This window comes from Garra rufa, chromosome 3, assembly GCF_049309525.1.
Source record: "Garra rufa chromosome 3, GarRuf1.0, whole genome shotgun sequence".
Classification (NCBI taxonomy): domain Eukaryota; kingdom Metazoa; phylum Chordata; class Actinopteri; order Cypriniformes; family Cyprinidae; genus Garra; species Garra rufa.
In genome coordinates, this window is record NC_133363.1 from 55,570,698 (window position 1) to 55,590,147 (window position 19,450).

The 19,450-nt window shown below is 30.6% G+C and overlaps 1 protein-coding gene across 1 annotated transcript in view; it reads right to left on the reverse strand.

The window, feature by feature from the left end:
- igf1rb (insulin-like growth factor 1b receptor) overlaps positions 1-19,450 on the reverse strand; it is a 144,064-nt gene that overhangs the window by 41,100 nt on the left and 83,514 nt on the right. The window contains exons 3-7 of the mRNA XM_073836419.1: positions 11,956-12,262; positions 9,508-9,644; positions 9,272-9,416; positions 5,592-5,800; positions 83-209 (exon numbers count right to left, since the gene is read on the reverse strand). Of these exons, the coding sequence (XP_073692520.1) occupies positions 83-209; positions 5,592-5,800; positions 9,272-9,416; positions 9,508-9,644; positions 11,956-12,262 (925 nt within the window). The remainder of the gene's footprint in view (positions 1-82; positions 210-5,591; positions 5,801-9,271; positions 9,417-9,507; positions 9,645-11,955; positions 12,263-19,450) is intronic.

Here is a 19,450-nt window from a genome sequence, read left to right on the forward strand (position 1 = left end):
CAAAGCTGCTTGAACATTTTAATGGCGGCTCAAAAGACAGCTATTGTAAATAAATAAGCAACAAGATTAAAGCAACACTTACGCTTCTTTGTAGTACACAATAAAACTGACAATGTCTCTGGAGTTGAGTGGTCGAAAACGATCCCACGTCAACTTGATTCTACTACTGCTCGTGGTGTTCGATATGAACTTAAGGATTTTACTTCCACCTAAGAAAAAACAAATTTACAAACATAAAAATTAAACATTAACACAGTATGTACATACTCATTTGTAATTGTCTACAGTACAGTTGAGGTCAATAGTTTACATCCCCCTTTCAGAATTTGCTAAATGTTAATTTTACCAAAATAAAAGGGATCATACTATTGTTTATTTAGTACTGGCCTGAATAAGATATTTCACATAAAAGATGTTTACATAGTCCACATTTGAATTTATAAAAATGACACTTTTCAAAAGTTTACATTCCCTTGATTCTTTTTTTTTTTTAATTGCAGGTTTTGACATGGGTTTTCATAAGTCCAAAGCATCCAAACATCCATACAAGCTGTGCATATTTAACAGATAAAGAAATGATATGGACATCAACATAAATTATTACTTAAATTCTTAAAGTAGTAGTAAATAATAATGAAATAAATAATACATTACATAAAACTAGGAACAACAACAACAACAACAACAAAAAAAAAAAACAGTAAAGCTATTGCAATACAGTACAATAGGGTAGCCTTTCAACCTTTCCACACTAAATTCTGGATTCCCAAAGTTAATAATCGTGTTTCTTTCACCCCAAGATAAATGAGAAAAGGATCCCATATCTTATAGAAATTGAATGGTTTGTCCTTTAAAAAACACAGCTTTAGCTGTGTTTATCCACTGAGCAACCGACAGCCTGATCTGTTATCCAACATACAACTGTGCATTTGCGGGCACAGTATAACAGAATTTGGAGAAGGTAAACCCCTTGAAATTTGAAGGGAAATTCCGGACTTATACCTAGAAGACATGCTTTTGGTCCAAGTTGTAACAGACAGTGGAATATATTCTCAAGTTCCTTCAGGACGCCCTTCCAGAATTGTTGGATCTTAATACAACTCCAAAAACAATGAATTAGGGATCCCTCAAATCCTTCACATTCATTACAGAGATTAGATCATTTAGGGTTAATCTTATGCCTTCGGGCTGGAGTCACATGTAACCGGTGGACAATTTTAAACTGCATTTCCTAGGCAGAGTTGTTGGCAACATTCCCTTGATTCTTAATACTGTGTTGTTACCTGAATGATCCACAGCTGTGTTTTCTTTTAGTTAAGTGATGGTTGTTCATAAGTCCCTTGTCCGGAACAGTTAAACTGCCTGCTTTTCTTCACAAAAATCTTTCAGGTCCCACAATCCAGCATTTTTGTGTATTTGAATCAATTCCAACACTGACTGTATGATTTTGAGATCCATCTTTTCACACTGAGGACAACTGAGGGACTCATATGCAACTATTACAGAAGGTTCAAACGCTCACTGATGCTCCAGAAGGAAAAAACAATGCTGGGGGGTGAAACCATTTTTGAGAATCATGAGAATGATCGTTTCTTTTTGATATTTTTTCTGCATTTCACTGTGTTCCGTTCATTCTCTCTCTTTCTCTCATAGGTTAAATGATGCTGGGGTGTTGGCGTGTTGTGGTCGCTCGATTAAGGCAGGGTCTTTTTTTGTACATCTGTTGGGCTTTGTTTTTGGTTAGGCAGTTAGGTAAGCTGGCTATATTTTATTTCCCAATGTGATTAGGTTATTTATTTTTTCATTCTTTTTTGTTCTAGGTCCCTTTTTTTTTTTGTTATGTTGGCCTGTGGTGGTCACCTAAGCCTCGTTCAGACTGTCAGCCCAAATCCGATTTGTATGCAAATCCGATTGAAATCCGATCATATTTAGGTAGTCTGAACAGCAAAGAACTACATGAAATCTGATTTGGTCAAATCCGTTTCGAGCTACATTCGTATGTGGTTTGGAATCCTATTCAAATCGGATTTCTGCTTTTTCACGTTTTCATGCCACATAAAACATAAACACGTCAGACGTTTTTGTGGAAAACATAACAAAAGTCTTTGCAGAAACAAGCTTGTGTTGCGAACTGCAAATCAAGCGGGAAAAGACAATATACTGCTAGTATACGCACCTCTTTGAGTTTTGATACCGGCAGAGACGGCAGCACAGAATAAAGTCGCACATTCCAGCTTCCTGCGTTTCTGCCGCTGCTTTAGAAGACGAAATATAATCCAGCGCGACGGCAACATTGTCATATCGCAAGACAGCATCTATATTGCAAACTGTAATGCTGTTATTGTTTTTAGCGTTGGCATAATAACGCAACGGCATTGCCATAGAAACCAACGCACATTCCGTAAAACGAAAGAACGCTTATGGACACACAAATCGGATTTGAACAGTTGCGATATGACTGTGTGGACAGTCAGTTATTCAAATCTGATTCCATCCAGATCTAGACAAAATCGGATTTGGGCTGACAGTCTGAACGAGGCTCTAGAAGAGATGCTCTCTATGTTTCATGTCTAATCTTTAATAAACATCAACATTTTGTTTACTTAACTGGTGTGCTTGTTTGGTCCCCGACCTGAGTGATTTTCTGTTCATTTTCTTGGGAATCCAACACCACAACTGTTCTTTTTATTATGTCCTTAAAGGGCTCATCGGATAAAAATACACCCAGTAGTATTTTTTTAAATATTTAAAAAGTAATATCCCCTTTTTAAATCAGGTGTTCTGTTGTTGGATGTAACAATGAACACAGCAGTCGTCATTTACTGAAGATACAGAGGAAAACGTTACTTTCGTTTTTAAAAGGAAAGCGCCAAACCCGATCGACATATGCTCTATGTTCGTGCGAATGGTTCTTGATACAGCTTCACCCACAGCAGAAGTGAGTATAAAGGTTTTTTATGCATTTTTGTGGATGGCCTTACTTAATAATGTGCTTGTTGGCAAGTTTCGCTACTAAATGCGGCTAAAGTAAACATTACGTCTCATAATCCCAGAGAGGGGCGGGGCGAGCAGAGCTCGTGGCATTTAAAGGGGCCATGTCTTAAAATGAGTTGAGTTTTTGCAGAGCTGATTTTGACAAGGTAAAAGGCTGTTTTTTTACATTACTATTGAGAATTTTTAACCAAAGTATATTATAGACTTTTCATTAAGACTCTGAAGAATCATATGAACTTGGCATCCGGTGACCCCTTTAACGTTCCCTAGAGACGATGCGTAGTAGTTTTGAATTTGAAGATCAGGGCAAATGTAACTTTTTTTTGTCTTCTGGGAAACATGTGACTGTCTTTTGTAGCTTCTGAAAGGCAAAATTGTCATTTCTATGCTTTTTAGTTTATAGTTGGAATCTTTGTATGTCAGTACTGCAATCTCAAAAGTAGGGGTGTGCATGTTCACTGATTTTATGATTCAATTTAATTACGATGTTCATTATCAACTAAATATCACGATGCGTCACATTCTCAGTTTTTAATATTACTGCATATGGCTACATTTTCATATACATTTTATATCAAATTTATTTAGTTTTTTATTATATGAGCAGGCTACTTTTAAAACAAATACTTATTTAAAATAAGTGTTCTTTAAGTGTCTGAAAGTTTATAGACAGTAGTTATTGGTTTTTCTTTTTTCCTCAGCATTATTGCCATTTGATTATTAGTGATGAGATCATAGACACCAGCAGCTTCAACAGGCTGCATTCAAACTAATGCACAGATCTATTTCGACATATCAGATGTTTTGTCTGCAAGTTTTCAGTGCGTGGGTTTCATGCATCTAAAAGTACTGCATTCCAAATGGCATAAATGAAAGCATATCTAAAGTAAAACACAGCAGGTAGAAGCCAATGACAAGCAATGCGCACTTGTCTCACAGTGCAAATTCTGTGCAATGAAGCCCCGCCGTGTCTCTAGCATGCACGTGCCAAACGTGGGGGAAAAACAGGCTCAGAATTGTTGAGGAGAGAATTGCGATGCATTGGAGAATGCTGAAGGATTTTTCTGAAGAACAGCAGGCAGTTGAACTGTTCAGGACAAACAAGGGATTCCTGAACAACTATAACTAGAGAAAAATACACAGCTGTGGGTCATTCAGGTAACAACACAGTATTAAAGGTCCCATACTGTACACATTTCTGGAGGTTTATTTTAGTTGTTGATGTCCTTAAGAATATATATTTGCGGTATAAGTGCCAAAATCCATCTCAATATATTTTTACAGCTCCTTTTTTAGGAGCTCTGTCAAAAACAGGTCGATTTTGGCCCATCTAATTAATATTCATGAGCCTCTCTTCTGATTGGCCTGTTGTTTTCTGAGTGACGCACAGCCAGGCCAATCACAGGTAACTACGGTCATGTATGCTTTAGCCGAGCCCAGAGCCATAGAGAGAGCCTAGCCTGCTGATACTCAACAGGATATTTCAGAACAATCATTAATGTTTTTTCTTTTTCAAACACCGAATGCAGTAAGCTACATAACTGTTGCTTTAGTAAAGCCCCTTTCACAATGCGCGCTGATTCCGGAAAATTACGGGAACGAGCGCTGTGTGAACAAAAGCCAGAACCATAAAGGCAGTGTTGTAGTGATGATGCACGTTGTCATGCGACTCTTCACGACGAAAAAATACGTGCAAAGTGGAATGAAGCGGCGATCGGGCAGAGCCAGCTCCTCACTATCAGCGCTGAAGCACAGTTTGTTCAGGTTAGTTTCAGTTTAGTGAAACGTACGCGTCGCATTACATCTCACATCCAAACGTCACATGTCTTTATGGGTTGTGTGTAAAGCACGCACAGATTCCAGGAAAACAACTGTGAATGAACCAAATTAAACAACTCCGGAACAAATCATGGGAAACATTATCCGTGTATTTTCCGGAATCGCTGAGTGAAAGAGGCTGAAGTTGACTGCCACTGGTCTCTTATATTCATGTTGTTCTGAAGCCTGTGCAATGATGTAGTTTTGACATCTATTGACTGAACAGGGTTTTCTCGACTTGTTTTCATGTTGTTGTTGCTCAACAATGGAATGGACACGATATTGTCTGGGTTTGACAAAAGGAGGGTGGGACGTGATTGGTGCTCGGGGTGGTGACTGAAGGCGGTGACTGAGTAGATTGGACGTAACATCTTTGTGGAAGTCACAGCGGCTCGTGAAAATGAACAGCTACTTTAAGCAGGCTGTGTGCAGTTTACTGTGGATTGACTGTTTTGAAACTCATATGGTAGTTACATAGCCCCTAGACCTCAGTTATCATGAAAAAAGCCAGGAAATTTCGATTTTGACAATATGGGACCTTTAAGAATAAACTTTTGAACAGGGTCATTTTTATAAATTCAACTATTATTTTCTCTTGTGGACTACATGTAAATATCTATTATGTGAAATATCTTATTCAGGTCAGTACTAAATAAACAATAACATGCATTTTGTATGATCTCTCTTGTTTTAGTAAAATAATTAACATTTAGCAGATTCTGCAAGGGGGATGTAAACTTTTTGACCTTAACTGTAAATTGAGAACAAATGATATTTACAGCTTGCACGGTCTCCATTGTTGCGGAAATCTCCTTCCAAAAACTTCTCTTTAATTCCTGTTTTCTCCCACATTTTGTGGATCTCGGACATGCAGAGTTTGGGGTTCAAGCGGAAATACAGTTTTCCAGCGTTTATGGTGAGATTGTGCTGAGACCAGTCCCACAAAAGCTGGAGATGCTGATTATCCAAGGCAGCAAAGGCATACATTCTGTAGATGACATAACAATAATAAAGAATGAATGTCAAAAACAGATAAAACAATAAATTATGCTTGACCAGCAGACTACCTACGTATACACTGCACAGTTTTGCGAGTGCCAAATGCATTTAAAGTTGTTTGAACACAGTTGTGTGGCCTCAGTATGTGAAAACAACCAGCCTATAATGGTAAAAATCCACCCACTCATTTTTTTAATAATTCCAATCAATCATAAACAGTCTCTTCGAACACCCAATTCCAGATTTCTCCTTAAGTTGACATCTTTGATGGGAGAAATGGTTTAACTGATTGAGAGTTTCAAAAAGCTCCATTTCATCCATCACTATGTGTTTTGTAAAATTGCTACAAGCAATGTTGAAATTCGAAAATAAACGGCTCTTTTAATTTGATCTTGCTTTTCCTAGTGAATCACTTGAAATGAATGATCAAAGTCATGAGATTGAATGAATCGGAGCAGTTCCAGCGTAAATGACTCAGTTGATTTGGGTCATCTGTTCCTCTTTTCGCATCTTCAGCCATGTTTACACGCCACTGTCATTGCTGCTACTTGCTTAGCTCGATTGTTTTCTGACATTAATTGAAATAAGCAAAAATTTTATTGTTTTTTGAATTGCTGGAATTTTGTGTGAAAAGATATGTGCTTATTGACAAAATGTGACACTTATTTCATAGATACATTGTCTTTTTTATAAATTCAAGCATTTTTCTAGAACCTCCTCAGGAATACTATTATAATTATGGAATATTAGGATATTACGTAAAGATCATGCTCCACGAAGATATTTTACTTATTTTTTGATTAATAATATGCATTGCCAAGAACTTCATTTGGACAACTTTAAAGGCGATTTTCTCAAAAACTGACCCTTACGACTGGTTTTGTGGTCCATGGTCACATATTAAATTGATTTCGCTTTAGAATTGATATCTTTCTTTATTTTTTATGGATTCATTTTCATCAGAACTTCCAAATTTCTTGATATTTTAAGGTTTTCCATGTTCGTGGGAACCCTGTCATTGTAAAGCGCATCTGTTCTCTGGACCATAACATATAGTTTCCTTATGAAGCATAAACCCGTTGCAATCGGCTACTGTGTCGAGAGACGAAAACAGTGTCACAAATTGTAAAGCATTTGTCAATGCACACATTAACAACTAGTACGGTTTTGTACACACAATGCAGATTTAAAGACACTGCGGTGAATTCTGTCACTTCATAAATACCTGAACTCTGTGGTTATTCAGCTGCAGTCTGTTTGTGGCCATTACTTGACATATACGCTGATGACTCACTAGCATTGACGTAAATGATCATAAAAGATAAACAGCTTCAGTAAAAGCTGCGTCTGGAATGTAAGCACTTCACATGCATTAAGAGCAAGTGTTTCTCTTAACCCTACAGCACACCTGAAAGCGTTAGTCTCGTCGCTTTACACACACACTTACATTTGCTAGTTTAAAGACTCTGTCAAGTCAGGATAATACAAATGCTTTATTTGTTGTATTTATCAGACGGGTGTATTACAGCCTTGACGTTTGTTTGGCGATGCATGTTTGAGAGAATGTTAACGGAACGGACTTATAAATGTGGAATATGTGGATGGAGGGCTTGTTTGTTTATATTTGTCTCCGAAAGCGTTCCCAGAGCTCAATTTAAGTCTTTCGTAACAACATGGCACAGAGAAGGCTGTTTTGATCTGTCTTGAATATGGGATAAGCGTAAACAAACAGGGATTGAATTAAATTACACACTTCTGCTATGACGCACAGAACCTATTCTGTTTAAGGAAAAGTTTGACGTTAATTCTGTATGTAATTTCGCTGATTGTATTGTATTATAAAGAAAAAAAAATACTGCTAAATAATAACTGCAAAATAATATTGACAAACTCTAAAAGAAATGATAAATAAAATGTGTTATTATTACATAGTAATCATATATAACAATTATTATAAAATAATATTTTATTACATTATTATTATTATCATCATTATTATTATAAGTATATAAAAAATAATAATTATAGCTAAATAATAATAGCTATTTTTACATACTTTTAACTATAACATTATCAAAATATGATAGTGACAATTCTAAATATTTGTTCTTAGATTCATATAATAGAGAATATATAATATATGACATAATATAATAATTCTTACAACAACAATTATTGCTATTATTAATTAATATTTCTCATAATATTTATACAATATAAAATATATAACAATAGAATAATATTTTATTACAACAATTATTATTGTTATTTTAAGTGTTATTATATAATAATAAAAATTATAATTGTTAAATAATGTTGATGAACTAAATAAAATAAATGAAACGTGTTATTACATAGTAATAATATATAACATAACTGCTATAAAATAATAATAATTATAATTATAATATAATACATTATTGTTAAATAATAATAGCTATTTTTACATGCAAATTTAAGAATAAGATTACTACAAAAATATAATATTTATTATTATTAATTAATATTTGTTGCTATATTTATATAATATATAACAATATTATTAATATATAACTAAATATTAAATATTATAACAATTATTACAACAATTATTATTGCTATTAGAGATGTTATATTCATACAATATAAATCTATAACATATGATATTATTATTACAACAATTATTATGAGTATAAACATTATAACAAATATTAATTATTGCTAAATAATATATTCATACACTGTAAATATATAACAATATTATAGCAATCATTACAATAATTATTACAACAAGAACAATAATAATAATAATAATAATAATAATAATTATTATTATTATTATAAGTATTATATAATAAGTAATAACTATTATTGCTTAATAATAATAGCTATTTTTACACGAAAATAACTAACATTAATTTATAATAATTCTTAATTATAAATTAATATTTGCTCTTATATTCAAATAATAGAAAATATATATATAATATATATATATATATATATATAACCAAATATATTATTATTATTATTATTATTATTATTATTATTATTACAACAACTCTTTAATTATTATTTTAAAAATTAGTAAGGAGATATATAAAACAGACTTTTTAAGGTATATGCAATTTACATGGGTCACACTTCTGAGGCCAGAAAACATCTGTCTGTATAACATGGAAAAATTACATTCCTGAACAAGTAACTCCTACTTTCACTGTTAAACATTAAACATTCAATAATACTGTAAATCTGTGAAGATCAACTCCTAACACAAATTCCACAGTTTAAATTCTGAACTCAAATGATGATTTGCTGTTGTAGTGTTTAGCCCCGCCCACCGCAAAATCTCATTGGTCCACAACCCCACCCTCATAACTATTCATTAACCATCATATATCATCTAATTGGCTCTGGTAAGTGTCATTTTGAGCAGTTTTGCGTTCAACGTAAACAGACAAACTGTTAGGACACAACTTACTCTTCCCATAGCTCCTCTCCATGGATGTATCTCAGGCTCTTGAGGAAGGAGAGAGAGCTCAAGGCGTGTGATGAACGTATCTTAATGTATCCTGTCACTGTCTTGATGAGTCCCAGGAAGTTCTCCAACTCCGAGGCTATGTTAGCTAGAGAGAGACGGAGGAAGAGAGAGCGTGTCAGTGAGCAGGTGTAAAGCTCCGGTGCTAATTGAGGATCTGCTGTGCCGCAGGTACTCACTGCCGCGGCGGATGTTGATATGCAGGTTGCCTTTGATAACGGTGCAGCCCTTGAGGGACTGAGCCGCATCCACTGAGTCAATGACCTTTTCATCACAGATCTTGTCACACAGGCCGTCACAGGCAATGCAGACCATGCTGCCAGACACACAGGGAGAAAAGGAAGACGAGGACACGTCACCACAAAAAACCAACACGGGTCAACTAAATATCTCACTTTTACCTTATCATGTGACCTTCAGCTCAGTGAAAGCTAGAGTCTGAGTGCATCTGAAATTTCTTCGCTTTTTTTCCGACAAAGGAACATGATTGGTTTGTTCCAACCAATCAGAGGTGTTAAATCAGAAGTATGATTTCTGAGGTTAACTAGGAAAAAAATGTGTTGGCTACAATCTGAACACTTCTGTCGAGTTTCTCAGCACTGACTGTGGGGAAAATTACTGAATTTAAAAGTATTATATAATTAAGGGCTATTATCACTAAATAAATCTCATTTATTTTAAACGCTGAGTGGATTTACACTGCCAGTCAAAAGTTTTTGAACAGTAAGATCTGTAATGTTTTTTTAAAGTCTCTTTTGCTCACCAAGCCTGCATTTATTTAATCCAAAGTACAGCAAAATCAGTAAAATTTTGATATATTTTTATGTCGGCGCTTATTTCTGCGATAACTACCGGCTGCCTGTACATCCCTTACATAATTTATTCCTGTGATTTCAAAGCTGAATTTTGATCATTATTACACTTTAGTGTCACATGATCCTTCACAAATCATTCTAATATGCTGATTTGATGTGAAAAAAAAAAAAAGATTATTGTTGAAAAGAATAATTTTTTCAGGTTTCTTTGATGAATAATTGATAATCATTGGATCTTTCGTCAAAGAATAAATATTGATAATAATAAATGTTTCTAAAACAGCAAATCAGCATATTAGAATGATTTCTGAAGGATCATGTGACACTTAAGACTGCAGTAATTATGCTGAAAATTTAGCTTTGATCACATAAATAAATTAGATTTTAAAACATATTCAAATAGAACGCAGTTATTTTAAATAGTTAAATTATTTCTGAATTTTACAGTTTTTGCTGTACTTTGGATCAAATAAATGCAGACTTGAAAACAATGAAAATAAATAATTAAATGCTGAAAAATATATAACTAAATTTCAAACAAAAAGCAAAAGCAAAATATTTTTATAACATTTTATAAATAACTGTTTTCTATTTGATTACATTTTAAAATTATGCCACATAAATCATTATGTGATCTCAATCAATATGAATATGAATCAATATTCTGATTAATAAATAAACATTTCTTGCAATTATTAATGTTGAAATAGTTGCTTAATATTTTTGTACAAAATGGGGATAGGATTTTTGATGCATAGAAAGTTACATTATTTTTCTTTGTTTCACAAGTTTGGGATCAGTAAGATTTTTAATTTGTTTTTAACGAATTCTCTTATGCTCATCAAGGCTGCATTTACTTGCTCAAAAATACAGGGAAAAAATGTAATATTGTGAAATATTATTACAATTTAAAATAATGTTTTTCTATTAGAATATATTTTAAAATATAATTTACTCCTGTGAAGCAAAACTGCATTTTTCAGCATCATTACTCCAGTATTCAGTGTCACATGATCCTTCAGAAATTATTCTAATATGCTGATTTATTGCTTTCATTATCGATGTTGGCAAAAGTTGTGCTGCTTAATATTTTATCATTTCTTGGAACCTGTGATACTTTTTTTTTTTTTTAGGATTCTAAGATTAATAAAATGTTCAAAAGAACAGCATTTATTCAAAATATGAATCTTTTCTAACAATATAAGTCTTTACTATCACTTTTTTTAATCAATTTAACACATCCTTGCTGAATGAAAGTATTAATTTCCTTTAAAGAAAGTAAGAATACAAATATACTGACCACAAACTTTAAAAAACTGCAGTTTATATTGTTACAAAAGATTTCTATTTTAAATAAATGCTGCTCTTTTTTATCTTTTTATTTATTAAAGAATCCTGAAAAAGGCTCCAACAAAATATTAAGCAGCACAACTGTTTTCAACATTGATAATAAATCAGAATATTAGAATGATTCATGTCATGTGACACTGAAGACTGCAGTAATGATGCTGAAAACTCTGCTTTGCATCACAGAAATAAATTTCATTTTAAAATATATTCAGATAGAAAACAGTTATTTTACATTAAAATAATATTTCACAATATTACATTTATTTCTGGATTTTTGATCAAATAAATGCAGCCTTGATGAGCATAGGAAACTTTGTTAAAAAAAAACATTAAAAATCGTACCGATCCTAAACTTTTGAATGGCGGTGTACTATATAATTCTTCACCGTTTTATTCACAAACTTTGGCTAAAATTGCTACCATTCATCAGAAACACACATTCAAAAAATAAAATGTTCCAACCTCCCCTTGGTCTCATCACGCGTGAAGCCGGGCGGGCAGTCTGACATACACTCTCCTCCGTGGATGACGAAACGGTCGTAGTCAGGCAGGTGGACTTTGGAGCAGAAGTCCTCTGTGATACAGCGCCAGCCCTCAAACTTGTACGTGCCGGTCGGACAGTCCTCCACGCAGCGGCCCTCGTGATAGTAGTGCTGGCAGGCGGCACAGGCCCTGTCGTTGTCAGGCACGGTGCAGCTGCCCAGACACTGGGGGTGGCAGCACTCGCCCGAATCTGTACACGCACGCTGTCCGCACCACTTCGGACAAACTGGAGGGAAAGCACAAGGAGGGAAATGCGGATGTGAGAAATGTTCTGGGTTTGTTTTAAGAAAACTACACTACGTTAAAAACTGCAGGCCAAAGATCTACACCATTGGCGTTTAAACCTTTTTTGTTGTGTTATTGCTTATTACTAGGAATTCTCACAAAGAAATGTCAGAATTTTTGATCCCAAAAAAAGTTTTTTTTTTTTTTAAAAGAAAAAAGAAAAACAAAAGTTGTTCACTTATAAGAAATAAAGTAAAAAAAAAAAAAAGTTTTTATCATAAAAAGTATTTACATTTAGTTTAAGCATTTTTTTTGTTTATAATAAGAAATAAAGTTTTTGTTTTTAAAAAAGCATTTCAATTTTGCTTTAAAAAATATTAGTTTTTAATAAGAAATAAAAAAGTTAAATTCTCTAATTTAAAATTTTCTTTGAAAAAAATGTTTGTTTCTTTTTTTTATTTTAGGCCAAAGATCTACACCATTGGCGTTTAAACCTTTTTTGTTGTGTTATTGCTTATTATTAGGGATTCTCACAAAGAAATGGCAGAATTTTTGATCCCAAAAAAAAGTTTAGTTTTTTTTTTAAAAAGAAAAACAAAAGTTGTTCACTTATAAGAAATAAAGTAAAAAAAAATGCTTTTATCATAAAAAGTATTTACATTTAGTTTAAACATTTTTTTGTTTATAATAAGAAATAAAGTTTTTGTTTTTAAAAAAGAATTACAATTTTGCTTTACAAAATGATTGTTTAAGATGAATAAAAAATCATTTACATTTTGCTTTAAAATGTTTGTGCGTAAGAAAAAAGTTTCTGTAATTTAAATTTGCTTTAAAAATGTTTGTTCATAAGAAATAGTTTTTGCTTTTGAAAAATAAATTTTGCTTTTAAAAACTTTGTTTAAAATAAGAAAAAAATGTATTTAGCTTTAAAAATGTTTGTTTATAATAAATAAAGTTTTCTAAAAAATAATTGAAATTTAAATGTTTAAAGTTTGAAAAAAGAATGATATATTATTTTATATTATTATATACATTTTAGAATATTTCTTTTTTTTAAAAATGTTGTTTATAATATGAAATAATAACGTTTAAGTGTTTAAAAAATACATTTAGCTTTAAAAATGTTAGTTTGTTTATAATAAAGTTTTATAAAAAAGAACTCAAATTGTAAATGTTTAAAGTTTTAAAAACAATGATATTTTGTAATATTTTATATTATTATATATGTATATTTTAGAATATTTATTTTTATAAAAATGTTTTTGTTTATAATAAGAAATAAAAAAAGTTTACGTGTTTAAAAAAATAATTTTGCTTAAAAATGTTTGTTTATAAGAAATAAAATGTTTTTGTTTTGAAAAGATAATTAACATTTTGTTAAAAAATAAAGTTTTACATTTTGCTTTACAGCTGTTTTTGTTTATAATAAGAAATCAAGTTTTTGTTTTTAAAAAAGCATTTCAATTTTGCTTTAAAAATATTAGTTTTTAATAAGAAATAAAAAAGTTAAATTCTCTAATTAAAAATTTTCTTTGAAAAAAATGTTTGTTTCTTTTTTTATTTTAGGATAACTGTAAAGCAAAATATGCAAAGCAATGACTTCCGCAATGTACAAATGTAAATCATTTTTTAAAATTATGAATAAATGTAAAATTAAACATACTGCATAACAAATATTATCACAATGTAAAAAAAAATACAACCAACAATAATATAATATACTATTATTATTATAATATTATTATATTATTATTTATTTATTATATATATATAAATTAATTTTTTGAGACTAATAAAAAAAGAGAAACTGAGAGAACTGTGAAAAAGAAAAACAGAATGTTACACAAAAGGTATAAAATTAGTCCTGTCTGCTTTTCATACTGCTTTCAGATCCTTTTTGCAAGCTGCGTTTTTTAACTCATGTAAAGCATTCAGGAAGTCAAACACAGGCTGAAATAAAGCTGGTTAATTTCCTGACCCGGCTGTGAGGTTAAAAGCCTGGCTTAAGCCCAAGCGGTTTGCAGCTCTGGGTCAGGGTCATGTGATAACACGTCCTCTCCCCGTTACTGTCTATTTCCTCTCGACCTCCGTAGTGTCTTTCAAGCTTGACTGATAAAGGTTACTGCAAACAGCCCCGAGGATACAATGCTGTACAGTTCACAAACAAGTACAGGCACATACTTCAGAACAGTCAGACGATTCCTTTATGTATACATTGGATACACATCCTTCTGCCAAAAAAAATACTTAAACTATCAAAACCTATGACATAATCACCTTACACACACTGCTGTGACTACATCAGTCCTCAAAATTAACTTGTCTCATTTTAAACTTTATGAAAACAATAAATTAGTAATTTTACAAACTTATTTATATGCAATAGACTAATTGCTAATTTTGAGAAATCATTATGCTGCATAATTAAATTGAAGTGTTTAATATGGAAATCACACTGTGTATAGTAGACAAATCAGAAAGTCACCAATTCTCAGTTGTACGTCTAAAAAAAAGTGCTATTTTATCATCAGAATTAAAAACAAAATGAGTTTTTATTAGAGAATATACAATTGGTAAAATAAAATAAAATAAAAATACCCAAGAAAAAATGACTGTGGAATGAAATATTGCTAACCTAATTTTTAACCTAAAATCAATAAACTAAATTAAACTTAAAAGTTTGTGTTTAGAAAAAAAATTCATTTTGTTTAAATTTTATTTTGTTGTTTATAAGAAATACACATAATAAAAAAATAATAATTACAATTTTGTTTAAAAAAGTTTGTTTATAAGAAAAAGTTAAATAAAAATAAATAAAATAAAAATATCCATGAAAAATGACCGTGGAGTTAAATATTGCTATCCTAATTTTTAACCTAAAAATTAATAAACTAAAATAAACTTAAATAAAGAACAAAAAACAGAAGGGAAAAACCAACAACATATATCTTAACTGCCCATAAAAAAAAACTAAGAGAGAAATATTGTAATCCTATAAAATAAAATAAAAATTTTAAAGTGAAATCTTGCTAACCTGTCAAATAAACAAAATTAATAAAATAAAAAACAAACAAATATTCAAAAGAGAAACAAATCCAACAACATATATCTTAACAACTTCCTCTGAAAACTAAGGGAGAAATATTGTAACCCTATAAAATAAAATAAAATAAAATAAAATAAAATAAAATAAAATAAAATAAAATAAAATAAAATAAAATAAAATAAAATAGGTTGTGGAGTCAAATATTGCTAACAAATAAACAAAAATGTATAAACTAAAATGAAATAAACTTAAATATATAAACAAACCAAAGGGTAAATAAATCCAACAACATATATCTTAACAACTGAAAAAAAAAAAAAAAAATAGGAGACCCTACAAAAAATAATAATAAATAAATAAATTTTAAATTAAATGCCTCTCAAAAATAATTATTTTGGGAAAAAATATTGTCACCCTTTAAAATGAATGAACAAATAAACCAAATTAAACTTAAATAAATAGTTGGAAAAATAATACAAAATTAAATTAAATCAATAACATTACAGTAACAATTCATTTGGGGGGGGGGGGGGGGGGCATAATGCCATCCTTCTAAATAAACAAAAAAACTAAACTTAAATAAATAAACTTAAATAAATTAAATATAAATAAATAACATATATGTTAATAAATATTGGGGGACTGGATATTGCTACCCGTCCAAATAAACTAAATTAAACTTAAACAAATTAAAAGGTAAGAAAAATCATATAAAATGAAAATAAATAAACTACATAAATGCCCTTAAAAAATCATTATTTTTGGGGAAAATATTGTCACTGTTCAAAATCAACTACAACAAATAAACTAAATGAAACTTACATAAATAAATAAATGGTAAGAAAAATAATACACAGTAAAAAAATAAATAAATAACGTATGTTAATACATTTTGGGGAAAATATTGCCACCCTTTAAAATAAACCAAAACAAATCAACTAAAATAAATCAAAATATATAAATGTAAATGTAATAAATAATAAATGTTAATAAATACCCCTAAAAAATAATTATTTTGGGGGGAATATTGCCACCATTCAAAATAAACTACAATAAATAAACTGAACTAAACTTAAATTAATAAACACTTTGAAAAATCATATAAAACTAAAAATAAATAAAATATATGTAAATATATAAGGCAAGGAGGGTATTTCCACCCTTCCAAAAAAACTATGAAAATAAATAAATGCCCCTAAAAAAATAATAATTTTGGAGGGAAATATTGCCATTCTTCAAAATAAACTAAAACAAATAAACTAAATTAAACTTAAATAAATAAATAGTAAGAAAAATAATATAATATAAAATAAAAACTAATAAATAGCACTGTTAATAAATGCCCGTGAAAAATACTTTAATAGTGTTACTAGAGTGAAAAAAGTGCATTTGTGATCTTGCAGACACACAGACACACATAAACATTTTTCCTGTGGTCAGCTCTTTTTTCCCTTATTCTCATATGACATACAGAGCATGTGTTAAGTGTTAAATCCAGGCCCACTGTACAAACAAATCCAGTCCGCATATTCCACCCGCCCGAGGCGACGACGTATAATTCGACCAGAGTCCTCTGCTATCATTCTAAATAAGAGCGCATTGTAACAGGGGAGAGGAAAAACTGATTCAGGTCAGAGCACCAGCAAGGAAAACACCAGCTTTAGCACAAGAATGGCCTACATTTAGAACAGAGAAACTCAGCTGCCCGATCTTTCCTTACACACTCATACGCTAAAGCCTGGAAGGCAGGAAACTCGCTTTCCAAACGGCCACGAGTAGACGACTCGCATATCTCACAAAAGCCACTCAAAGACTATTTGTTTTCATTTTTTAAATGTTGGCCTTTCCGCAACAGCAGCAAAGGTCTGACGGGGTTTTAGAGAGGCTCTCTGGGAACGCATCAATCCGGGTAACCTTACAGCGGGGTCGAGCAAGGCCAAGGGGAGATGGAAGAGCTGGATGCAAAATACATTCAAGCAGTAGTTGAACATTCTGGAGGACGCTTGTAAAAAAACAGCTGATGAGAGTTAAATGATTACGCTTTTCCGGAAACGCACGCTAAAAAACCTAGTCTGAGGTTTAATGTGTATCTAGGAGTGTTCAAAGAGCAAAGTAAGGGATAGTTCACTCAAAAATGACAATTCTTTTATTATTTACTCACCCTCATGTTGTTTCAAGCCTGTATGAGATATTTTGAGAGAGTGTGGGTAATCAAACAGTTGATGGCAGCCACTGAATTCTATAGCATGGATAAATACTCAGTGGATTCCGTCAACTCGAGGGTAAATAAAATAAAATGAAATGAAATAAATAGAGGGCACAAAACCGATAAATAAAATATTCATTAAAAAATAAATAAATACAGGGCATAAAACTGATTAACATAACAGAAGAGAACAGAATAGAATAGAATAGAATAGAATAGAATAGAATAGAGGGCACAAAACTGATGCATAAATAAAATAAAATTAAATAAAATTAAATTAAAATAAAATAAAAAAGGGCATACAACTGATTAATAGAATAGAATAGAATAGAATAGAATAGAATAAACCCTAAAATAAATACAGGGCACAAAGCTGATTCATAAACTAAACTAAACTAAAATACAGGGCACAAAACTGATCAAATAAAATAAAATAAAATAAAGGGCATAAAACTGATTAACAGAATAGAATAGAATAGAATAGAATAGAATAGAATAGAATAGAATAGAATAGAATAAACCCTAAAATAAATACAGGGCACAAAACTGATTCATAAACTAAACTAAACTAAAATACAGGGCACAAAACTGAAGCAAAAAAATAAATAAAATAAAAATAAAATAAATACAAACTGATGAATGAAATAAAATAAAATAAAATAAAGGGCACAAAACTGATAAAATAAAATAAAATAAAGGGCATAAAACTGATTAACAGAATAGAATAGAATAGAATAGAATAGAATAGAATAGAATAGAATAAACCCTAAAATAAATACCGGGGCACAAAACTGATGAATAAACTAAACTAAACTAAACTAAACTAAAATATAGGGCACAAAACTGACGCAAAAAATAAATAAATAAATAAAATAAAATAAATATAAACTGATGAATGAAATAAAATAAAGGGCACAAAACTGATAAAATAAAATAAAATAAAATAAAACTGATTAAGAGAATAGAATAGAATAGAATAGAATAGAATAGAACAGAATAGAATAGAATAGAGGGCACAAAACTGATGCATAAATAAAATAAAATTAAATTAAATTAAAATAAAATAAAAAGGGCATAAAACTGATTAATAGAATAGAATAGAATAGAACAGAATAGAACAGAACAGAATAGAATAGAATAGAATAGAATAGAATAGAATAGAATAGAATAGAATAGAATAGAATAGAATAGAATAGAATAAACCCTAAAATAAATACAGGGCACAAAACTGATGCATAAACTAAACTAAACTAAAATACAGGGCACAAAACTAATGCATAAAAACTTAAAATAAAAATAAAATAAAATAAAATAAAATAAAATACAAACTGATGAATGAAATAAAATAAAATAAAAAAATAAAATAAAGGGCACAAAACTGATAAAATAAAATAAAACAAAACAAAATAAAAGGCATAAAACTGATTACCAGAATAGAATAGAATAGAATAGAATAGAATAGAGTAAACCCTAAAATAAATACAGGGCACAAAACTGATGCATAAAAAATAAAGTAAAAATAAAATAAAATAAATACAAACTGATGAATGAAATAAGATAAAATAAAATAAAGGGCATAAAACTGATTAAAAGAATAGAATAGAATAGAATAGAATAGAATAGAATAGAATAGAATAAACCCTAAAATAAATACAGGGCACAAAACTGATGCATAAACTAAACTAAACTAAAATACAGGGCACAAAACTGACGCAAAAAAATAAATAAAAATAAAATTAAATAAATACAAACTGATGAATGAAATAAGATAAAATAAAATAAAGGGCATAAAACTGATTAAAAGAATAGAATAGAATAGAATAGAATAGAATAGAATAGAATAAACCCTAAAATAAATACAGGGCACAAAACTGATGCATAAACTAAACTAAACTAAAATACAGGGCACAAAACTGACGCAAAAAAATAAATAAAAA